This window comes from Salmo salar, chromosome ssa22, assembly GCF_905237065.1.
Source record: "Salmo salar chromosome ssa22, Ssal_v3.1, whole genome shotgun sequence".
NCBI lineage: Eukaryota > Metazoa > Chordata > Actinopteri > Salmoniformes > Salmonidae > Salmo > Salmo salar.
The window spans coordinates 31,000,820-31,018,902 of NC_059463.1; the positions used below are offsets into that span (position 1 = coordinate 31,000,820).

The 18,083-nt window shown below is 41.6% G+C and overlaps 1 protein-coding gene across 1 annotated transcript in view; it reads left to right on the forward strand.

Moving 5' to 3' along the window:
• LOC106583186 (metabotropic glutamate receptor 2) overlaps window positions 1–18,083 on the forward strand; it is a 97,455-nt gene that overhangs the window by 70,023 nt on the left and 9,349 nt on the right. The window contains exon 4 of the mRNA XM_014167087.2: window positions 2,405–3,468. Coding sequence (XP_014022562.2) covers window positions 2,405–3,468 — 1,064 coding nt within the window. The remainder of the gene's footprint in view (window positions 1–2,404; window positions 3,469–18,083) is intronic.

Consider the following 18,083-nt stretch of genomic DNA (forward strand, 5'->3'; position numbering starts at 1 on the left):
ACTAAACCTAGAAATACATAAACACAGAGCAGTGCCCAAAACCCCCGGAATACATAAATAAAACAACCTACTACCTACACCACCACCCCAAACCATATAAAACAAATACCCTCTGCCACATCCTGACCAAACTCCAACAACAAATAACCCTTAACTGGTCAGGACGTGACGACTTCGAACAAGGCACACCTGTTAATTGAAATTCATTCCAGGTGACTACCTCATGAAGCTGATTGAGAGAATGCCAAGAGTGTGCAAAGCTGTCATCAAGGCAAAGGGTGGCTACTTTGAAGAATCTCAAATATATTTTGATTTGTTTAACACCTTTTTGGTAACTAAATGATTCCATATGTGTTATTTCATAGTTGTGATGTCTTCACTATTATTCTACAATGTAGGAAATAGTAAAAATAAAGAAAAACCCTTGAATGAGTAGGTATGTCCAAACTTTTGACTGGTACTGTATAGGAAATGTACAAAGCGACCTCTGACACATTGTAAATATAATGCACTATTTCAGAACGTGACCTACCACTTGGATAGAATTATTGGACTTGGAAGAATTGACATCCGCAATTTTCCCCTATCTGCAAGCATGACCAGTGGCATAACACCTTGTTGATATGTAAATTCAACCAACCAGTAGGAATACATAAACATTGAATACATATTTCTGCAGTGGCAGAAACACTGTTAGATGTATACAGAGAAATTTGATTTTCTAAATCCTCAGAAATGGCTATATCCTAAGAAGTGATTTTCCATTAGATTATTGCCAGAGAACAAATAGACCATATTCAACTGTATTTCTTTGTATTTGATTTTTGGTTGATGACTAAAGTCTCTTTCATCTTTATCATTTTGTCTCTTATTAGCCTCTCGACACATAATGTTGAAAATGAACTACACTGCATGATATACTGCAATCATAATCTACCCATGAGTGCCCTACTTGCTGAAAGATTTGATTCCATAAATTTAGATCCATTGTATCAATTCCTACCATCCTACAGTACGTGGGAACAGTCCAGGACTAATTATAATTGTTTTTATATTGCTGCTGAAGATAAGAGCTTGTAATGATTCAATTTGCAAAGAGGAAACATCAATTTCCAGCCTCACACGCTGAGGCTCATTTTGCCATGCATCTCATCTGCCTGGAGTGTGTGGAGTGACTTGGCCTACAGCCTGAATATTACATATAGGAATCACATAAACTCCCTCATCAGGGAACGACACTTTCAGTCAGGTGGTGACCAGAGATAGTCAGTGTAACAGATAATTTATGTAAAACCCTATAGCAGCAACACATCTGTACAACACAGATAACAACAACCCCACCAAGCCAAATGCTCTAACTACTAAACCCTTGACTGAGTAGTTGTGTCTCCAAGTCTTATGGTAGGGATGCAGTAAAAGGTGGGAATATTTCCAATCATGAGTGACGGTGGGGGTGGGGGGGTTCAAAGTCCATGAGGGTTGCTTTAGCCAAGCTAACCATCTCAGCCGTCCATGGATTGTAGATGGATCCCCAGGGGAGCTTGCTGTCAGAAGACATCAGATTGGATTACAAGACTAGAATTGCCTGAAGTGTATGGAAATCTTTGGGGAAATGGCAGTACAGCAGGGTCACAATTACCCTTCATCCATTACAAAGCCCCATTTCCTCTAGTTCAAAAGAGACTAGATGATTCTCTATGGAGAATAATGGGACTATTCAGCTGAGAATGGTTCTAAAAATCTCTAAACATCTCAACGGTCCAGGTGCAATTCTGTCATTTTGCTCTGTTTACTTTCTAGCTATGAATACATTGGTATTTCTATCCATGTCTTGCAAATTGTTATACCATAGTTAGACGTCAAGAATGTATTATTCCATAGTTAGACATTATGAATGGATTGATGTTAAGATAAATGTTCAATCTTTTTGACATGGTACCAACTGATTGTATAGTAACTGTCAATTCCATGGTGTTGAATGAATCTGGTCTATACCCATAGTTGTTGGCACCTGAATAGTAAAAAAAAATAACTATTAAACCTCTCTCTGAGGTTCTCATTTGAGTGCAATAAGCCTGTGTCAAAGAAAACAGACTCAACCTTCTGACTTCAGTTATGTAAATGCTGGGTTTGCACCTGTGTCCCTGATGCATCAGCTACTGTTTAATCCCATGTGAAAGGAATGGAATGTCAGAGGGGAATACAGAGAGGTGAAGTGATGAAGCAGATACAAGCTCATTCAATCAAAACATGTTGACTCCAAGACCCTGGATTCATTGTATACATTGTACACAATTCAAAATACGAATCTGAGTGAGTCAGAGTTCAGAGGGTGAATGATATTTGTTTATTTCACTTTCAACCATCATAACATGACCATGGTCTTCTCTTTCTCACCCTGCAGCTCCATTCCGTCCAGCAGACACAGAGAACATGGTGAGGTTCGATATCTTTGGAGACAGCTTAGGCCGCTACAACATCTTTCACTACCACAAAGAGGACGGACGCTACGTCTACCGTAAGGTGGGCTACTGGGCCCAGAATCTGACCCTTAACACCAGCCAGATCGCCTGGGAAGGCCATGCCGCACCCACCTCCCAATGCAGCGACCCCTGCAGGAAGAACGAGGTGAAGAGCATGCAGCCTGGAGATGTGTGCTGCTGGATCTGCATCCCCTGCCAGCCTTACCAGTACTTGAAGGACGAGTTCACCTGCGCCGACTGCAAGTTTAGCGAATGGCCCCTGGCCAACCTGACAGGCTGCTACAACCTACCAGAGGAGTACATCCGCTGGGAGGACGCCTGGGCTATTGGCCCTGTTACCATCTCCTGCCTGGGCATGATGTGTACACTCTTCATCATCGGCCTCTTTCTCAAGCACAACGACACCCCTGTGGTGAAGGCCAGCGGGAGGGAGCTGTCCTACATCCTCCTGCTGGGTGTTCTGATGTGCTACAGCATGACCTTCATCTATATCTCCAAGCCCTCCATGGCTGTGTGTACCCTACGTCGACTAGGCCTTGGCACCTCCTTCGCTGTGTGCTACTCTGCGCTTCTCACCAAGACCAACCGCATCGCACGCATCTTCAGCGGGGTGAAGGACGGAGCCCAGCGGCCGAGGTTCATCAGCCCTGCCTCGCAGGTGGCCATCTGCGGGGGTCTGATCTCCTGCCAGCTGGTGGTGGTGGTGGTCTGGCTCCTGGTGGAGGCCCCGGGGGTCAGGAAGGAAGTAAACCCCGAGAGGAGGGACATAGTCACCCTCAAGTGCAACAGCAAGGACTCCAGTATGCTCATGTCCCTCAGCTACAACTGCATCCTCATCATCCTCTGCACTGTCTACGCCTTTAAGACCAGGAAGTGCCCCGAGAACTTCAACGAGGCCAAGTTCATTGGGTTCACCATGTACACCACCTGTATCATCTGGCTGGCCTTCCAGCCCATCTTCTATGTCACGGCCAGCGACTACAGGGTGAGTTATCAAATCACATAGACTTTGATATTCTGGTGTAAATAATAAGCAGACATCCTATGCCTGATGCCGGTTGCCTGATTTTGTAAACAAAGTCACATGTTTTTGCTGTTTTTGAGTTTCACAGTACATCACTACTTTTACAAAAATGAACAACACAACCTCAACACACTGCCTAACATACAGTGTATATCTACAGTACTTTACAAACTAAGGTTGAAGACACATGAAACTAATCCCTTGGTTGTTATTTCTACTTGTGTATTTCCTGTGTCCTTAAAGTCGTAAGTCAGGGGACGTGAGTTTGGCTCATTGAATTTTTTCTAAACAGATAACAAATCCCTTTGATTGCTTGTCTTTAACTCTGATAAAAGAAGCAGATCTCTTTTCATGTGACTGAGAAATCTGTTCCAGAGGAGAACAAAGGCTCAGAGGAGATCCTATCCCGGCAAAATGACGCGTTTAAATAGGTGGGATGGATTTATACTGAAAAAACACTTGACAATGGCTACTTAATGACAATTAACATAGAGCAAACCTCATTGTGTTATGATCATTTCATTTCCACATTACCATACCTACCATAAAACTTCAATTAAACGCAGTCTCAAATAGCCACCTGTCCCTTTTATTACATTTCAGCAAGTAAACGCCTGTTTCAAATAGTCACGGGGTCTAAATTAATTGTTCACGAGGTTACCATGAACACCGCTATGATATTCCCACGGTCATGTGCATAAAAAAAAAAATCCTAGCAATGGCGCCACCAAAAAGACAACACAACATCAAATAATGCTCTCCATGGTGCTGAAGCATGAAATTGGGGGGTGTATGACAGGCAGCCTAGTCTTTGCAAGTCTGATCAGCGATGGATTTGTTAATATTATGTTTATACTGGTCATACCGGTCACAACAGTGTGGTAGTCTTTTCAACATTTTTTAGAGCAAAATGCTGTGTGCATTAAAGGGATACTTCGGGATTTTGGCAATGAAGTTTATGTCTCTGCTTGCAGTTTGAAGGAAGTTGATAAGTAGCGTTAGTGCAATGACTGGAAGTCTATGGTAACACCAAGCATGCTAGTTCCAGTCATTGCGCTAACGCTAGTTAGCGATAGCATGCGAAACTACCTCTAACTTCCTTCATACTAGACGCAGAGACATAACAATACTACCCTCATTGCCAAAATCCTGATGTATCACTTTAAGGAAATAGACACCAACCTCAAAGATAAGCCTGTCTCCAATAAGCGCTGGTTGTGTTCAATGATTTAAGCAGATAAATGCTATAAATAGAAGTTTCACGGTATTTATTAAAGATTGGTCAATGGATTTAGTAATGCATTACTAAAGTAATGCTCAAAGTAATGCTCTCCAACATTATGTGCGTACAGTATGTGTATACTGTACACAAGCTTGTATGTGGAGTGTGTACAGCAGAGCCTACCATAGCAAAAAGCATAACAGCTGGGTCATTCTATCAATAAAGGGCCTTTAGGGTATGGTAATTTGTTTTGCTTTTTAAAAAAGATTTTTTAATATTCTGTCATAAAGAGCACATGTAAAAAATACAAAAACATGTTTTCCCATTCCAAGAGTAAAAAAAATAAATATATATATATATATAGTAAATGCCAATGAAGTGCACATTAAAGTAGAAGGGTTGACAGTAACAGGATTGACAATTTCATCTTAAATCCCTTTGCGACAGTGGGAATAGAGTGGTGAGGAGGAGGAGTCATTCATTTTCTGGATTCAGGTTCACTCAAACATAATTTTAAGCTTTGTTTTACTATTGACAGTTACAGCTGATTTTGGGATTGTATATCGATTCGCTCTACTTAATTATTTGTCATCTGATGTATTAGTTTCAGTCTCTGAATTGTTTAATCAAAATGTTTTTCCCGCCAGATCCTGATATTAGGGCATAAAAATGAACATTTCTGTCCTGAATTAGCCTAGTGCTCATGTGCGCCCAGCTATATCCTGTCCCACTCTTGTTTGTCCTGGCTAAACAAACTGGCTAGCTGAACTATGCTAGTTTTCGTCCACATTGCCAAACTTAATGGATACTGCATCCTCAACTTCAAAACTCCTTTGCTAGTTAGTTATAAAATCATGTAACTAAGAAATTCTCTGGAAATGAAACGTTTTTTTTTTTAATAGTCATGACTGGTTCGAGCTACAGTACAGTACCTGTTGTGTCGTAAGATATCATTGCTACTTAACGAAGATCCAAGTTCAGTTTTTACATCCACCGTGTTTAAACATCCACTGTCGTCATTGGCGTAGGGTTAGCTGGATGTTTCTGACTGGTCTTGGAACTGTGACAACGGGCAGCCTCTCCCCACTTGATTCGATGGGATATGTAGAAATTTTGCCAACACAGCCAGATATGTACACAGTCTTGTACCCTTAAACTGTTTTAAACTTACTATCGTATTTGTTGATTAAATCTGACTATATTAGTATAATGAGTAATCCAAGAATGTCACAAGTTAATTGACATGAGAAAACTTGAGAAAATAGCAACTCTACAGAGCGCCAATTGCTTCAATGAATGGCTAAATTACTTCTGGACACGAAGGGTCCGCAGAGCTCCTCCTCACCACTATATGGAAGTTTGTTTTGTGCAAGACGGAGGGGCAAATGAATGCAAGCTTCACATTTTTTTATTGTTAAACACTAGAAAATGGCCAAAAAGAGTAGAAGCAGCTCACCTGCTTTTACACTATGATTTGACTATTATATCTTCAATGTTTTTATTGAAAAAATAAATGAAAAAGGAATAGTATGACCATATTAAAATGAGTGTTCAGTTCACGTAACAAGGTTGACCTTAAAATAAGGGACAGACGTAAATTATTCACTAATCGCATGAAATAAATAAGAATCTGCATAATAAATAAGAATCTGCATTGTTGGGAAGGGCCCGTAAGTAATGATTTCACTGTTAGTCTACACCTGATGTTAACAAAGCATGTGACAAATACAATTTTATTTGAATTTTAAGAAATTACTTTCTCAAAGCAACAAAATAACTAAGACTTTACAATGATGGTGAAAACCATGTGGTTCATATTATTGGGCAAAGGCTTTTAACTCCTGGAACGACCCAGATAGAAAAATATTTGTGACCAAGTGACTGTTGAGTCCTGAACCTAGAGATCTGATGACATAGAGTTTCAGAGAGGTACTGAGCTCTGTGGTATTTTGTACCCTCTGGGATACCTGTGTGGACTGGGGGGGGACAGGGGGGGGGGGGACAGAGGGAGGTCCCCTGGTACACCTACCTCTGCAGACACAGATGGACAGGCTGGAAAGCATGAGGTTTGGATGGGGGACAGAATGTAGCTGTGTGTCCCCGTGCGGAGTAGAGTGTGAAAGATCAGGACGTTGAGTCCCAGCTGTGTCCCGTGCGCTGGGATTACTGTGCGTCTCCCAGGGCTTCAAAGGACCCTACCTCATGGCCCCTAGGCAGGAGGGGGAGGGGAGAGAAGGGGGCACGGACAGAACAGATCAACACAGCTCTAATCTGACCGCTCTGATTATCTCTGAACTGGAACAAAGACTCATGTGATTTGTGTATTGTCTTCAATGAGGGAAATATAACTGGACTGTGTTCCGTCTGCTACAATCTTACACTGAGATGGCTGTCCTCCTACCCTGTGATTTCAGAAAAGTCTGGTTGAATAATCAAACAAGAATTTGCACGTTATCCATTAAATGTTTAAGGAAACAAAATATGGTCTACTGAGGCATGAATTACAAACATGATTACCACATTAAATATTAAAGATGTCCTCCCAGAAGGGGAAAAGCAAATTAACAAGGTGATGAAACATCATTCATATCCAAAGGCAAAGAGTGCCCTTCACGCTGGGCATAGACATCAGTTCAATGTCTATTTTTGATTTACATTTGGTTGTTGTCAACTAACGTGAACTCAACGTGAAATCAACAAAAATGTGACCATGTCATTAGATTTAGGTTAAAAGTTAGGTAAAAAAAGTAAAAAATTGCCCTTTCTAAATATCAGATATACAGAATCTTTAGGTTTTATTGGTGACATTTATTTCATATATTTTATATACTCATAAACTCTAGGGGAGAATGGGTTAAGTTGAGACGTTTCTTTTTTTTACATTCAGCATCACTATGTCAAGGAAATATAGTATTCTTTCTAACAAAGAGATCTACATATATTTCAGGATGTTGTGTATCCCTGGAAAAAAATTACAGAATTAATGTAAACATAACAGTTTTGAAAACATAGCTTGTCCAAAAAAAAGTGGTTATTTCCACAACTTACCCTGGTATGGGGTAAGTTGAGTAGCGGAACAAGGCAAATTAAGCCGCCTTGGCGTAAGTGCGCGACGGTGTTCTGTGACAGTGGGTGATGGTGCTGGTAGGTCAGCAAGTTTAATTCATGGAATGGTGGTGTGGTATATTGTACATCTTAAATGTATGTCTACAGTCATGGCCAAAAGTTTTGAGAATGACACAAATATTAATTTTCACAAAGTCTGCTGCCTCAGTTTGTATGATGACAATTTGCATATACTCCAGAATGTTATGAAGAATGATCAGATGAATTGCAATTAATTGCAAAGTCCCTATTTGCCATGCAAATTAACTGAATCCCCAAAAACATTTCCACTGCATTTCAGCCCTGCCACAAAAGGACCAGCTGACATCATGTCAGTGATTCTCTCGATAGCACAGGTGTGAGTGTTGACAAGAACAAGGCAGGAGATCATTCTGTCATGCTGATTGAGTTTGAATAACAGACTGGAAGCTTCAAACGGAGCGTGGTGCTTGGAATCATTGTTCTTCCTTTGTCAATCATGGTTAACTGCAAGGAAACACGTGCCGTCATCATTGCTTTGCACAAAAAGGGCTTCACAGGCAAGGATATTGCTGCCAGTAAGATTGCACCTAAATCAACCATTTATCGGATCATCAAGAACTTCAAGGAGAGCGGTTCAATTGTTGTGAAGAAGGCTTCAGGGCGCCCAAGAAAGTCCAGCAAGCGCCAGGACCGTTTCCTAAAGTTGATTCAGCTGCGGGATCAGGGCACTATCAGTACAGACCTTGCTCAGGAATGGCATCAGGCAGGTGTGAGTGCATCTGCACGCACAGTGAGGCGAAGACTTCTGGAGGATGGCCTGGTGTCAAGAAGGGCAGCAAAGAAGCCACTTCTCTCCAGGAAAAACATCAGGGACAGACTGATATTCTGCAAAAGGTACAGGGATTGGACTGCTGAGGACTGGGGTAAAGCCATTTTCTCTGATGAATCCCCTTTCCGATTGTTTGGGGCATCTGGAAAAAAGCTTGTCCGAAGAAGACAAGGTGAGCGCTACCATCAGTCCTGTGTCATGCCAACCTGAGACCATTCATGTGTGGGGTTGCTTCTCAGCCAAGGGAGTGGGCTCACTCACAATTTTGCCTAAGAACACAGCCATGAATAAAGAATGGTACCAACACATCCTCCGAGAGCAACTTCTCCCAACCATCCAGGAACAGTTTGGTGACAAACAATGCCTTTTCCAGCATGATGGAGCACCTTGCCATACGGCAAAAGTGATAACTAAGTGGCTCGGGGAACAAAACATTGATATTTTGTGTCCATGGCCAGGAAACTCCCCAGACCTTAATCCCATAGAGAATTTGTGGTCAATCCTCAAGAGGCGGGTGGACAAACAAAACCCCACAAATTCTGACAAACTCCAAGCATTGATTATGCAAGAATGGGATGCCATCAGTCAGGATGTGGCCCAGAAGTTAATTGACAGCATGCCAGGGCGGATTGCAGAGGTCTTGAAAAAGAAGGGTCAACACTGCCAATATTGACTCTTTGCATCTTTTTCATGTAATTGACAATTAAAGCCTATGACACTTGTGAAATGCTTATAATTATACTTCAGTATTCCATAGTAACATCTGACAAAAATATCTAAAGACACTGAAGCAGCAAACTTAGTGGAAATTAATATTTGTGTCAATCTCAAAACTTTTGGCCACGACTGTACACTCTTAGAAAAAAAGGTTCCAAAAGGGTTATTTGCAGAGGGATAGGGTTCTACCAAGAACCGTTTTGATCAAGGGTTTTTTCTAAGTCAAAGGGTTGTTCCTAGAACCTTTAACACCCTAAGAACTGTTTTTAGCAGAAAGGGTTATTTGATGAGTCTTTGAAATGCGAGAAGGGTTCTACATAGAACAATATATAATATTGTCCAGCATGCTCTACTGGAGGGAGATTTTCAGAATTGTTTGTTTTACTGTAATATCTGTGTTTTTGCATGTATAGTATATTGACTGGTTGATACATTTTATGCCACACAAAGATACAGTAAATAATATACCATTTTCTAAACTAATCCAGTCTGTTAGTAATAGGATTTATTGCACCCGTTACTGAGATGTTTGTTCCAGTTTAGATGATTGAGGTAGTCTCAGTATTCAATCTGCTTTACCTTGGCATTCATTCTGAATGCAGGTTGCGGGTGATTAACAATTCTACTTTTTGGATATCCTAACTCTGGCTGGATTCCAATCAGAATTACACATCACTTTGAAAGCCAGCATAATGTGACTTGCAGGCCTGATGTGGCCTGTAATCCAGGAGATTCCTAATACCACTGTGTCACAGGAGGTTTGTGGCAAGTTAATTGGGGATTATTACGAGCCTTCCTCCCCTCAGCAGCCTCCACTGCACTGTGTTAGGATATAACTAGGCCCTCAAAGAAAGGCCTTATGATTTATGTAATGTATTGTCATAAATAATAAAATGTTAAAGACTAATAAGGCTGGTGCGTTCTACCCGTTCGTAAAGGATTCTTGGAAGAACCCTCCAAAGATAAAATGGTTCTTGGTAGAACCCTTCAGACAGTTCTAGAAAGAACATTCAGATGATAAAATGGTTCTTGGTAGAACCTCTGCAATGGCTTCTACCCAGCACCAAAAAGGGTTCCCCTATGGGGACAAACCAAAGAACCCTGTATGGTTCTACTTAGCACCTTTCTTTCTAAGAGTGTACTTTCAGATCTAGATCTTTCTGTTCAATATCACTTACCCTTCCATTTCTTGACCAGATCGCTGGGACCGGGATGTTGTATCAATGTGCTGATTCGTGGGCAGGTTCTCTGCATTTAAGGCTACTAAGCCCATAAAACTGGTCCATGAAATGTTTTATATGTTTAGCAAGCTCAGACTCCATGTCATCAGATAAGACCTTGTGTGCCTCTGCTACTCTATTATAGCCTCTCTTTCACACAGGTACATGTTTGTTTAGTTTTTTGTCAATGTACCTCTTCAGTGTCATTCAGTCATTTTTTTTCTCCCTTGCTGTTGCTCGAATGGACTTCTTCCCTTCTCTCACTTCCTTGGCTGCTCTCTCAAGGACCTCAAGAGGGGCTAGACCCTTGCTTGTTTTACGTTTTTATACATTAGGCATGATTGTGCTTTTTTTTTTTACAGAGCAACTCATTACTGTAAGTTGCTCTGGATAAGAGCGTCTGCTAAATGACTAAAATGTAAAAATTGTAGTTACTCCACAATGCAAACCTAAATGACAGAGTGAAAAGATGGAAGACTGTACAGAATAACAAATATTCCAAAACATGCATCCTGATTGCATTATGGTATTAAAGTAAAACGGCAAAATATGTGGCAAAGAAATTAACTTTATGTCCTGAATACAAAGCATTGTGTTTCGGGCAAATCCAACAAATCACATCACTGAGTACCACTCTTTAAATTTTATGGTGGTGGCTGGTGGGTATGCTTGTCATCGGCAAGGACTAGGGAGTTTTTTAGGATAAAAAAAACTGAATAGAGCTAAGCACAGGCAAAATTCTTGAGGAAAACCTGGTTCAGTCTGCTTTCCAACAGACAATGGGAGACAATTTCACCTTTCAGCAGGACAATAACGTAAAACACAAGACCAAATATACACTGAAGTTGCTTACCAAGATGACATTGAATGTTCCTGAGTGGCCTAGTTACAGTTTTGACTTAAATTACTTGAAAATCTTAAAGGTGTGCAAAGTTTTGTTTCCATACCCAACCCTACCACGAAACATCCATGTCTTCATCACTGGAAAAAATAAACTGTTGAGTTTGATATAATTTAAAAGCTTACAAATGGGGTTGTCAAACTATTTCATCATTTCGTGATTTTTTTTAATACAAATGTCATTTTTTTTTTACCTTTAACGTCAATTACCAAAAAAACACTTGAACTTAGATTGTTCTTAATATTTGCAAAATTTGTAGCTTAGACCCTATTTTACATTATCTGAGGTTTTTGTTCTGTGCCCGCTATCGGTTGAGACACAACATCCTCTTGAATACAAGGTGGGTGTCATTTCAATCATAGAAATATAATTCATAGAATGAACCTATCCCTTCAGACTACTGCAATGTATCTGGTACACCATTGAAATTGTAACTTCTCATTACTACCACAAAGATGGCTGCCGATCCACCCACCATTAAATGTCAACTTAAATGGTCATGTCTATTTTATTACCTATATTTCTATGATTTCAAAAGATTTACTATACAGGATTGACAGTATAATTAAAGTATAATTAAATTTTGAGGGTACCAATGTAGCCACTGAGACAATTTCAGGTCGGCTGAGTGCAAACTTGAAAGTTGTGAAAATTCTGTGCAACTTCCGGCACACGTTTAGTGTGAACACTGAGGCTCTACCTGCTTTAAATTCATTTTAATAGTAGTAAAATAGGCTACTGTGGCTATTTGTTTGTAATGTAGGCCTACCAGCGTGGCCTACCATCAATAGCAATGGAGAAAATGCATCCAATAACATTTTAACATGGAAATAGCTGTTGCATCACCTCCTGGTATGGTAACTGCTCGGCATCTGACCGCAAGGTGCTACAGAGGGTAAGCGGTGTCAGAGGAAAGCCCCAAAAATTGTCAAAGACTCCAGTCACCCAAGTCATAGACTGTTTTCTCTGCTGCCGCATAGCAAGCTGTACCGGAGCTCCAAGTCTAGGACCAAAAGGCTCCTTAACAACTTCTACCCCCAAGCCATAAAACTGCTGAACAATTAATCAAATGGCCACCGGATTATTTACATTGACACCCCCCCCCCCCCCCCCCATTTGTTTTTTTACACTGCTGCTACTCACTGTTTATTATCTGTGCATTGTACCGGTACCCCCTGTATATAGCCTTGTTATTGTTATTTTATTGTTTTACTTTTTCTTTATTACTTTAGTTTATTTGGTAAATATTTTCTTAACTCTTCTTGAATTGCACTGTTGGTTAAGGGCATGTACAGTTGAAGTCGGAAGTTTACATATACTTTGGCCAAATACATTTAAACTCAGTTTGTCACAATTCCTGACATTTAATCCTAGTAAAAATTTCCTGTCTTAGGTCAGTTAGGACCACCACTTTATTTTAAGAATGTGAAATGTCAGAATAATAGTAGAGAGAATGATTTATTTCAGCTTTTATTTATTTCATTACATTCTCAGTGGGTCAGAAGTTTACATACACTCAATTAGTATTTGGTAGCATAGACTTCAAATTGTTTAACTTGTGTCAAACGTTTCGGGTAGCCTTCCACAAGCTTCCCACAATAAGTTGGGTGAATTTTGGCCCATTCCCCCTGACAGAGCTGGTGTAACTGAGTCAGGTTTGTAGGCCTGCTTGCTCGCACACCCTTTTTCAGTTCTGCCCACACATTTTCTATGGGATTGAGGTCAGGGCTTTGTGATGGCCACTCCAGTACCTTCACTTTGTTGTCCTTAAGCCATTTTGCCACAACTTTGGAAGTATGCTTGGGGTCATTGTCCATTTGGAAGACCCATTTGCGACCAAGCTTTAACTTCCTGACTGATGTCTTGAGATGTTGATTCAATATATCCACATCATTTTCCAACCTCATGATGCCATTTATTTTCTGAAGTGCACCAGTCCCTCCTGCTGAAAAGCACCCCAACAACATGATGCTGCCACCCTCGTGCTTCACAGTTGGGATGGGGTTCTTCGGCTTGCAATCCTCCCCCTTTTCCCTCCAAACATAACAATGGTCATTAGGGCCAAACAGTTCTATTTTTGTTTCATCAGAAGAGGATATTTCTCCAAAAAGTACGATCTTTGTCCCCATGTGCAGTTGCAAACCGTAGTCTGGCTTTTTTATGGCGCTTTTGGAGCAGTGGCTTCTTCCTTGCTGAGCGGCCTTTCAGGTTATGTCGATATAGGACTCGTTTTACTGTGGATATAGATACTTTTCTACCCGTTTCCTCCAGCATCTTCACAAGGTCCTTTCCTATTGTTCTGGGATTGATTTGCACTTTTCGCACCAAAGTACGTTCATCTCTAGGAGACAGAATAAGTCTCCTTCCTGAGCGGTATGATGACTGCGTGGTCCCATGTTGTTTATACTTGCGTACTATTGTTTGTACAGATGAATGTGGTACCTTCAGGCGTTTGGAAATTGCTCCCAAGGATGACCCAGACTTAAACCGAACAATTTTTTTTCTGAGGTCTTGGCTGTTTTCTTTTGATTTTCACATGATGTCAAGCAAAGAGGCACTGAGTTTGAAGGTAGGCCTTGCAATACATCCACAGGTACACCCCCAATTGACTGAAATGATGTCAATTAGCCTATCAGAAATTTTTAAAGCCGACATCATTTTCGGAAATTTTTCAAGCTGTTTAAAGGCACAGTCAACTTAGTGTATGTAAACTTCTGACCCCCTGGAATTGTGATACAGTGAATTATAAGTGAAATAATCTGACTGTAAACAAATGCTGGAAAAATTACTTGTGTCATGCACAAAGTAGATGTCCTAACCGACTTGCCAAAACTATAGTTTGTTAACAAGAAATTTGTGGAGAGGTTGAAAAACGAGTTTTAATGACTTCAACCGAGGTGTATGTAAACTTCCGACTTCAACTGTAAGTAAGCATTTCACGGTAAGGTCTACACATGTTGTATTCTGCGCATGTGACAAATAAAGTTAGATCAAATCAAATCAATCCTTCAACCTACAGTAGCAGCCAATGTGTGGTGTTCTATGTAGGCCCACATTCAAATCAAATCAAATCAAATTGTATTTGTCTCATGTGCCGAATACAACAGGCAACAACACATCTTCCACGCTGATCCACAACACAGGGTCCCCTCAGGGGTGCGTGCTTAGTCCCCTCCTATACTCCCTGTTCACCCATGAATGCGTGGCCAAGCACGGCTCCAACACCATTAAGTTTGCTGATGACACAGCGATGCTAGGCCTGATCACCGACAACGATGAGACAGCCTATAGGGAAGAGGTCAGAGACCTGGCAGTGTGGTGCCAGGACAACAACCTCTCCCTTAACATGAGCAAGACAAAGGAAAGGATTGTGGACTACAGGAAAAGGAGGGCTGAACACGCCCCCATTCACATCGACGGGGCTGTAGTGGAGCTTGTTGAGAGTTTCAAGTTCCTTGGTTTCCACGTCACCAACAAACTATCATGGTCCAAACACACGAATTGGAGTGGGTCTAGGGTTTCCGGGATGATGGTGTTGATGTGAGCCATGATCTGCCTTTCAAAACACTTAATGGCGACCAACGTGAGTACTTGGGGTGGTAGTCATTTTGACATATTACCTTCGCTTTCTTGGGTACAGGGACTATGGTGGTCTGTAGGTACGTATTACAGAATCGTGCAGGGAGAGGTGGAAAATGTCTGACACTTGGAAGTTGGTCCGCACATGCTCTGAGTACACCTCCTGGTAATCCATCTGGCGCACAGGGCCTAGTGAATGTTGACCTATTTAAAGGTCTTGCTCACATCTGCTATGGAGAGCGTGATCACACAGTCGTCCAGCACAGCTGGTGCTCTCATGCATGCTTCAGCTACATGTAGCTCTCGCTTTGATCTCAAAACAAGCACATCTACTCACCACTGCTCATGCTGTAAAAACATTCCACTTCAAAGTTAATGGGAAAGATCCATACATGGCAATGGTCTATTTGCATATAGGCCTACTGCAGCTCTGATTGGTTATGGCGCACCAGTACGGGCCTGAGTCTTTCCTGTCAATTGAGTAGAATCCTACTCTGATGCATTCTGCTTACAACAAAATCTCTTGCATTGTTTGTTTTGTTTCAGTATGTTACATTGAAGGTGTGTCACATCTGCTCCTGCCACACCCCCTAGTGGACATCTGGTGTCTCCTTGACCTGCAGCCACTCCTCCAGGACACTCTCTATTTCTCCCCCTCCCTTTCTGTTTGTGTGTGATTGTGTGGTTGGAGACAGGTGTGCTGGAGCCAGAGCGGATCTTCACCAGCTGCAACCCGTTCCATAATCAAGACCTCTACAAATACTCAGTCCTGCCACTTCCACTCTGCCGGATCGTAATCTCCGTTCAGTCAGTCATGCGTTTAGCTATTTGTTATTATTTAAGATCCTGTACCCTGCAGTGCCTGTTTCCTTGCCTAACACTATCCCCTCTCACTGCAGTTTTGCCACTCTGACTCTGGTTCCTGTCTCCTGTTCCACATCTCACCACCCTGCTACCCTGTTCTGTATTCAACTCACCCTCACTCCCTTGGATTCCCCTCCGGACCTGTTTACCCTGTCCCAACCCAGCTCGCTTCAACCTCAGCCTCCACTTCTGGTTTACTACAACTCATCCGAGCTTCCCTGGATCTGCACTTCATCTCTCCCTGTGTTACAATAAATATCTTGGTTCATTCATCCCTGTTTCCTGATCTGAGTCTGCTCTTGGGTTCCCCTGTGCTGCTCCGCTTAACAAGGTGGCTAATATTGCATTGATTCGATCACAATTCCCACAGAAAAGGGAAACGTTGATAGTGTTAATGTAACCGATGTGAAATGGCTAGTTAGTTAGCGGTGGTGCGCGCTAATAGCGTTTCAATCAGTGACGTCACTCGCTCTGAGACTTGATGTAGGGTTTCCCCTTGCGTTGCAAGGGCCGCAGCTTTTGTGGCGCGATGGGTAACGATGCTTCGTGGGGTGTCAGTTGTTGATGTGTGCAAGGGTCCCTGGTTCAAGCCCAGGTTGGGGCGAAGAGAGGGACGGAACCTACACTGTTACATTAACAACGGGGAAATCGCCAGAAAGTTAAGTAAAGTCAATATCGTGCTTCTCCCAATATCGTGTTTCTCTGGGTTGCTATTTCTTCTGCAAGGCAGTCCCCCACACACTTGGGCAGCTTAGAGATAACATTGGTTTGGACCAGCAACCATCTTTGTGTACCATTTGAAAGTAGAAATGTAAATTGTATCCACATTTTAGTACATTTATCAGCCAAAACATGACACCCGCCCTGTATTCTGCAACGTGTACGCTCTCGTTGGCTGGCCCTCGCTTCATATTCGTTGCCAAATCCACTGGCTCCAGGTCATCCATAAGTCTTTGCTAGGTAAAGCCCCGCCTTATCTCAGCTCACTGGTCACCATAGCAACACCCACCCGTAGCACGGGCTCCAGCAGGTATATTTCACTGGTCATCCCCAAAGCCAACTCCTTCTTTGGCCGCCTTTCCTTTCAGTTCTCTGCTGCCAGTGACTGGAACGAATTGCAAAAATCACTGAAGCTGGAGACCCATATCTCCCTCACTTAAGCATCAGCTGTCAGAGCAGCTTACCGATCATTGCACCTGTACACAGCCCATCTGTCAATAGCCCACCCGACTACCTCATCCCCATATTGTTATTTATTTTTTTGCTCCTTTGCACCCCAGTATCTCTACTTGCACATTCATGTTCTGCACATCTATCACTCCAGTGTTAATGCTAAATTGTAATTATTTCGCCACTATGGCCTATTTATTGCCTTACCTCCCTAATCTTACTACATTTGCACACACTGAATATAGATTTTTTTATTGTGTTATTGTGTTATTTGTTTATCCCATGTGTAACTGTGTTTGAGTCACACTGCTTTGCTTTATCTTGGCCAGGTCGCAGTTGTAAATGAGAATTTGTTCTCAGCTGGCCTACCTGGTTAACTAAAGGTAAATAAAATACAAAATTCAAGAGCATGTTGTCTCAACCGATGGCGGGCACAACACAAAAACCTCAGATGATGTAAAATAGGATCTAAGCTACAACATATGCAAATATGAAAGAATCTGAGTTTACACATTTTTAGATAATTGGCGTTAATGGTTAAAAAATGACGAAATATTTATGAAAAATAAATTCTTTCAGAAATTATAAAAAAGTTTGACAACCATGTTTGTCAGCTTTTATACACTGCTCAAAAAAATAAAGGGAACACTAAAATAACACATCCTAGATCTGAATGAATGAAATAATCTTATTAAATACTTTTTTCTTTACATTGTTGAATGTGCTGACAACAAAATCACAAAAAAATATTCAATGGAAATCCAATTTATCAACCCATGGAGGTCTGGATTTGGAGTCACACTCAAAATGAAAGTGGAAAACCACACTACAGGCTGATCCAACTTTGATGTAATGTCCTTAAGCAAGTCAAAATGAGGCTCAGTAGTGTGTGTGGCCTCCACGTGCCTGTATGACCTCCCTACAACGCCTGGGCATGCTCCTGATGAGGTGGCGGATGGTCTCCTGAGGGATCTCCTCCCAGACCTG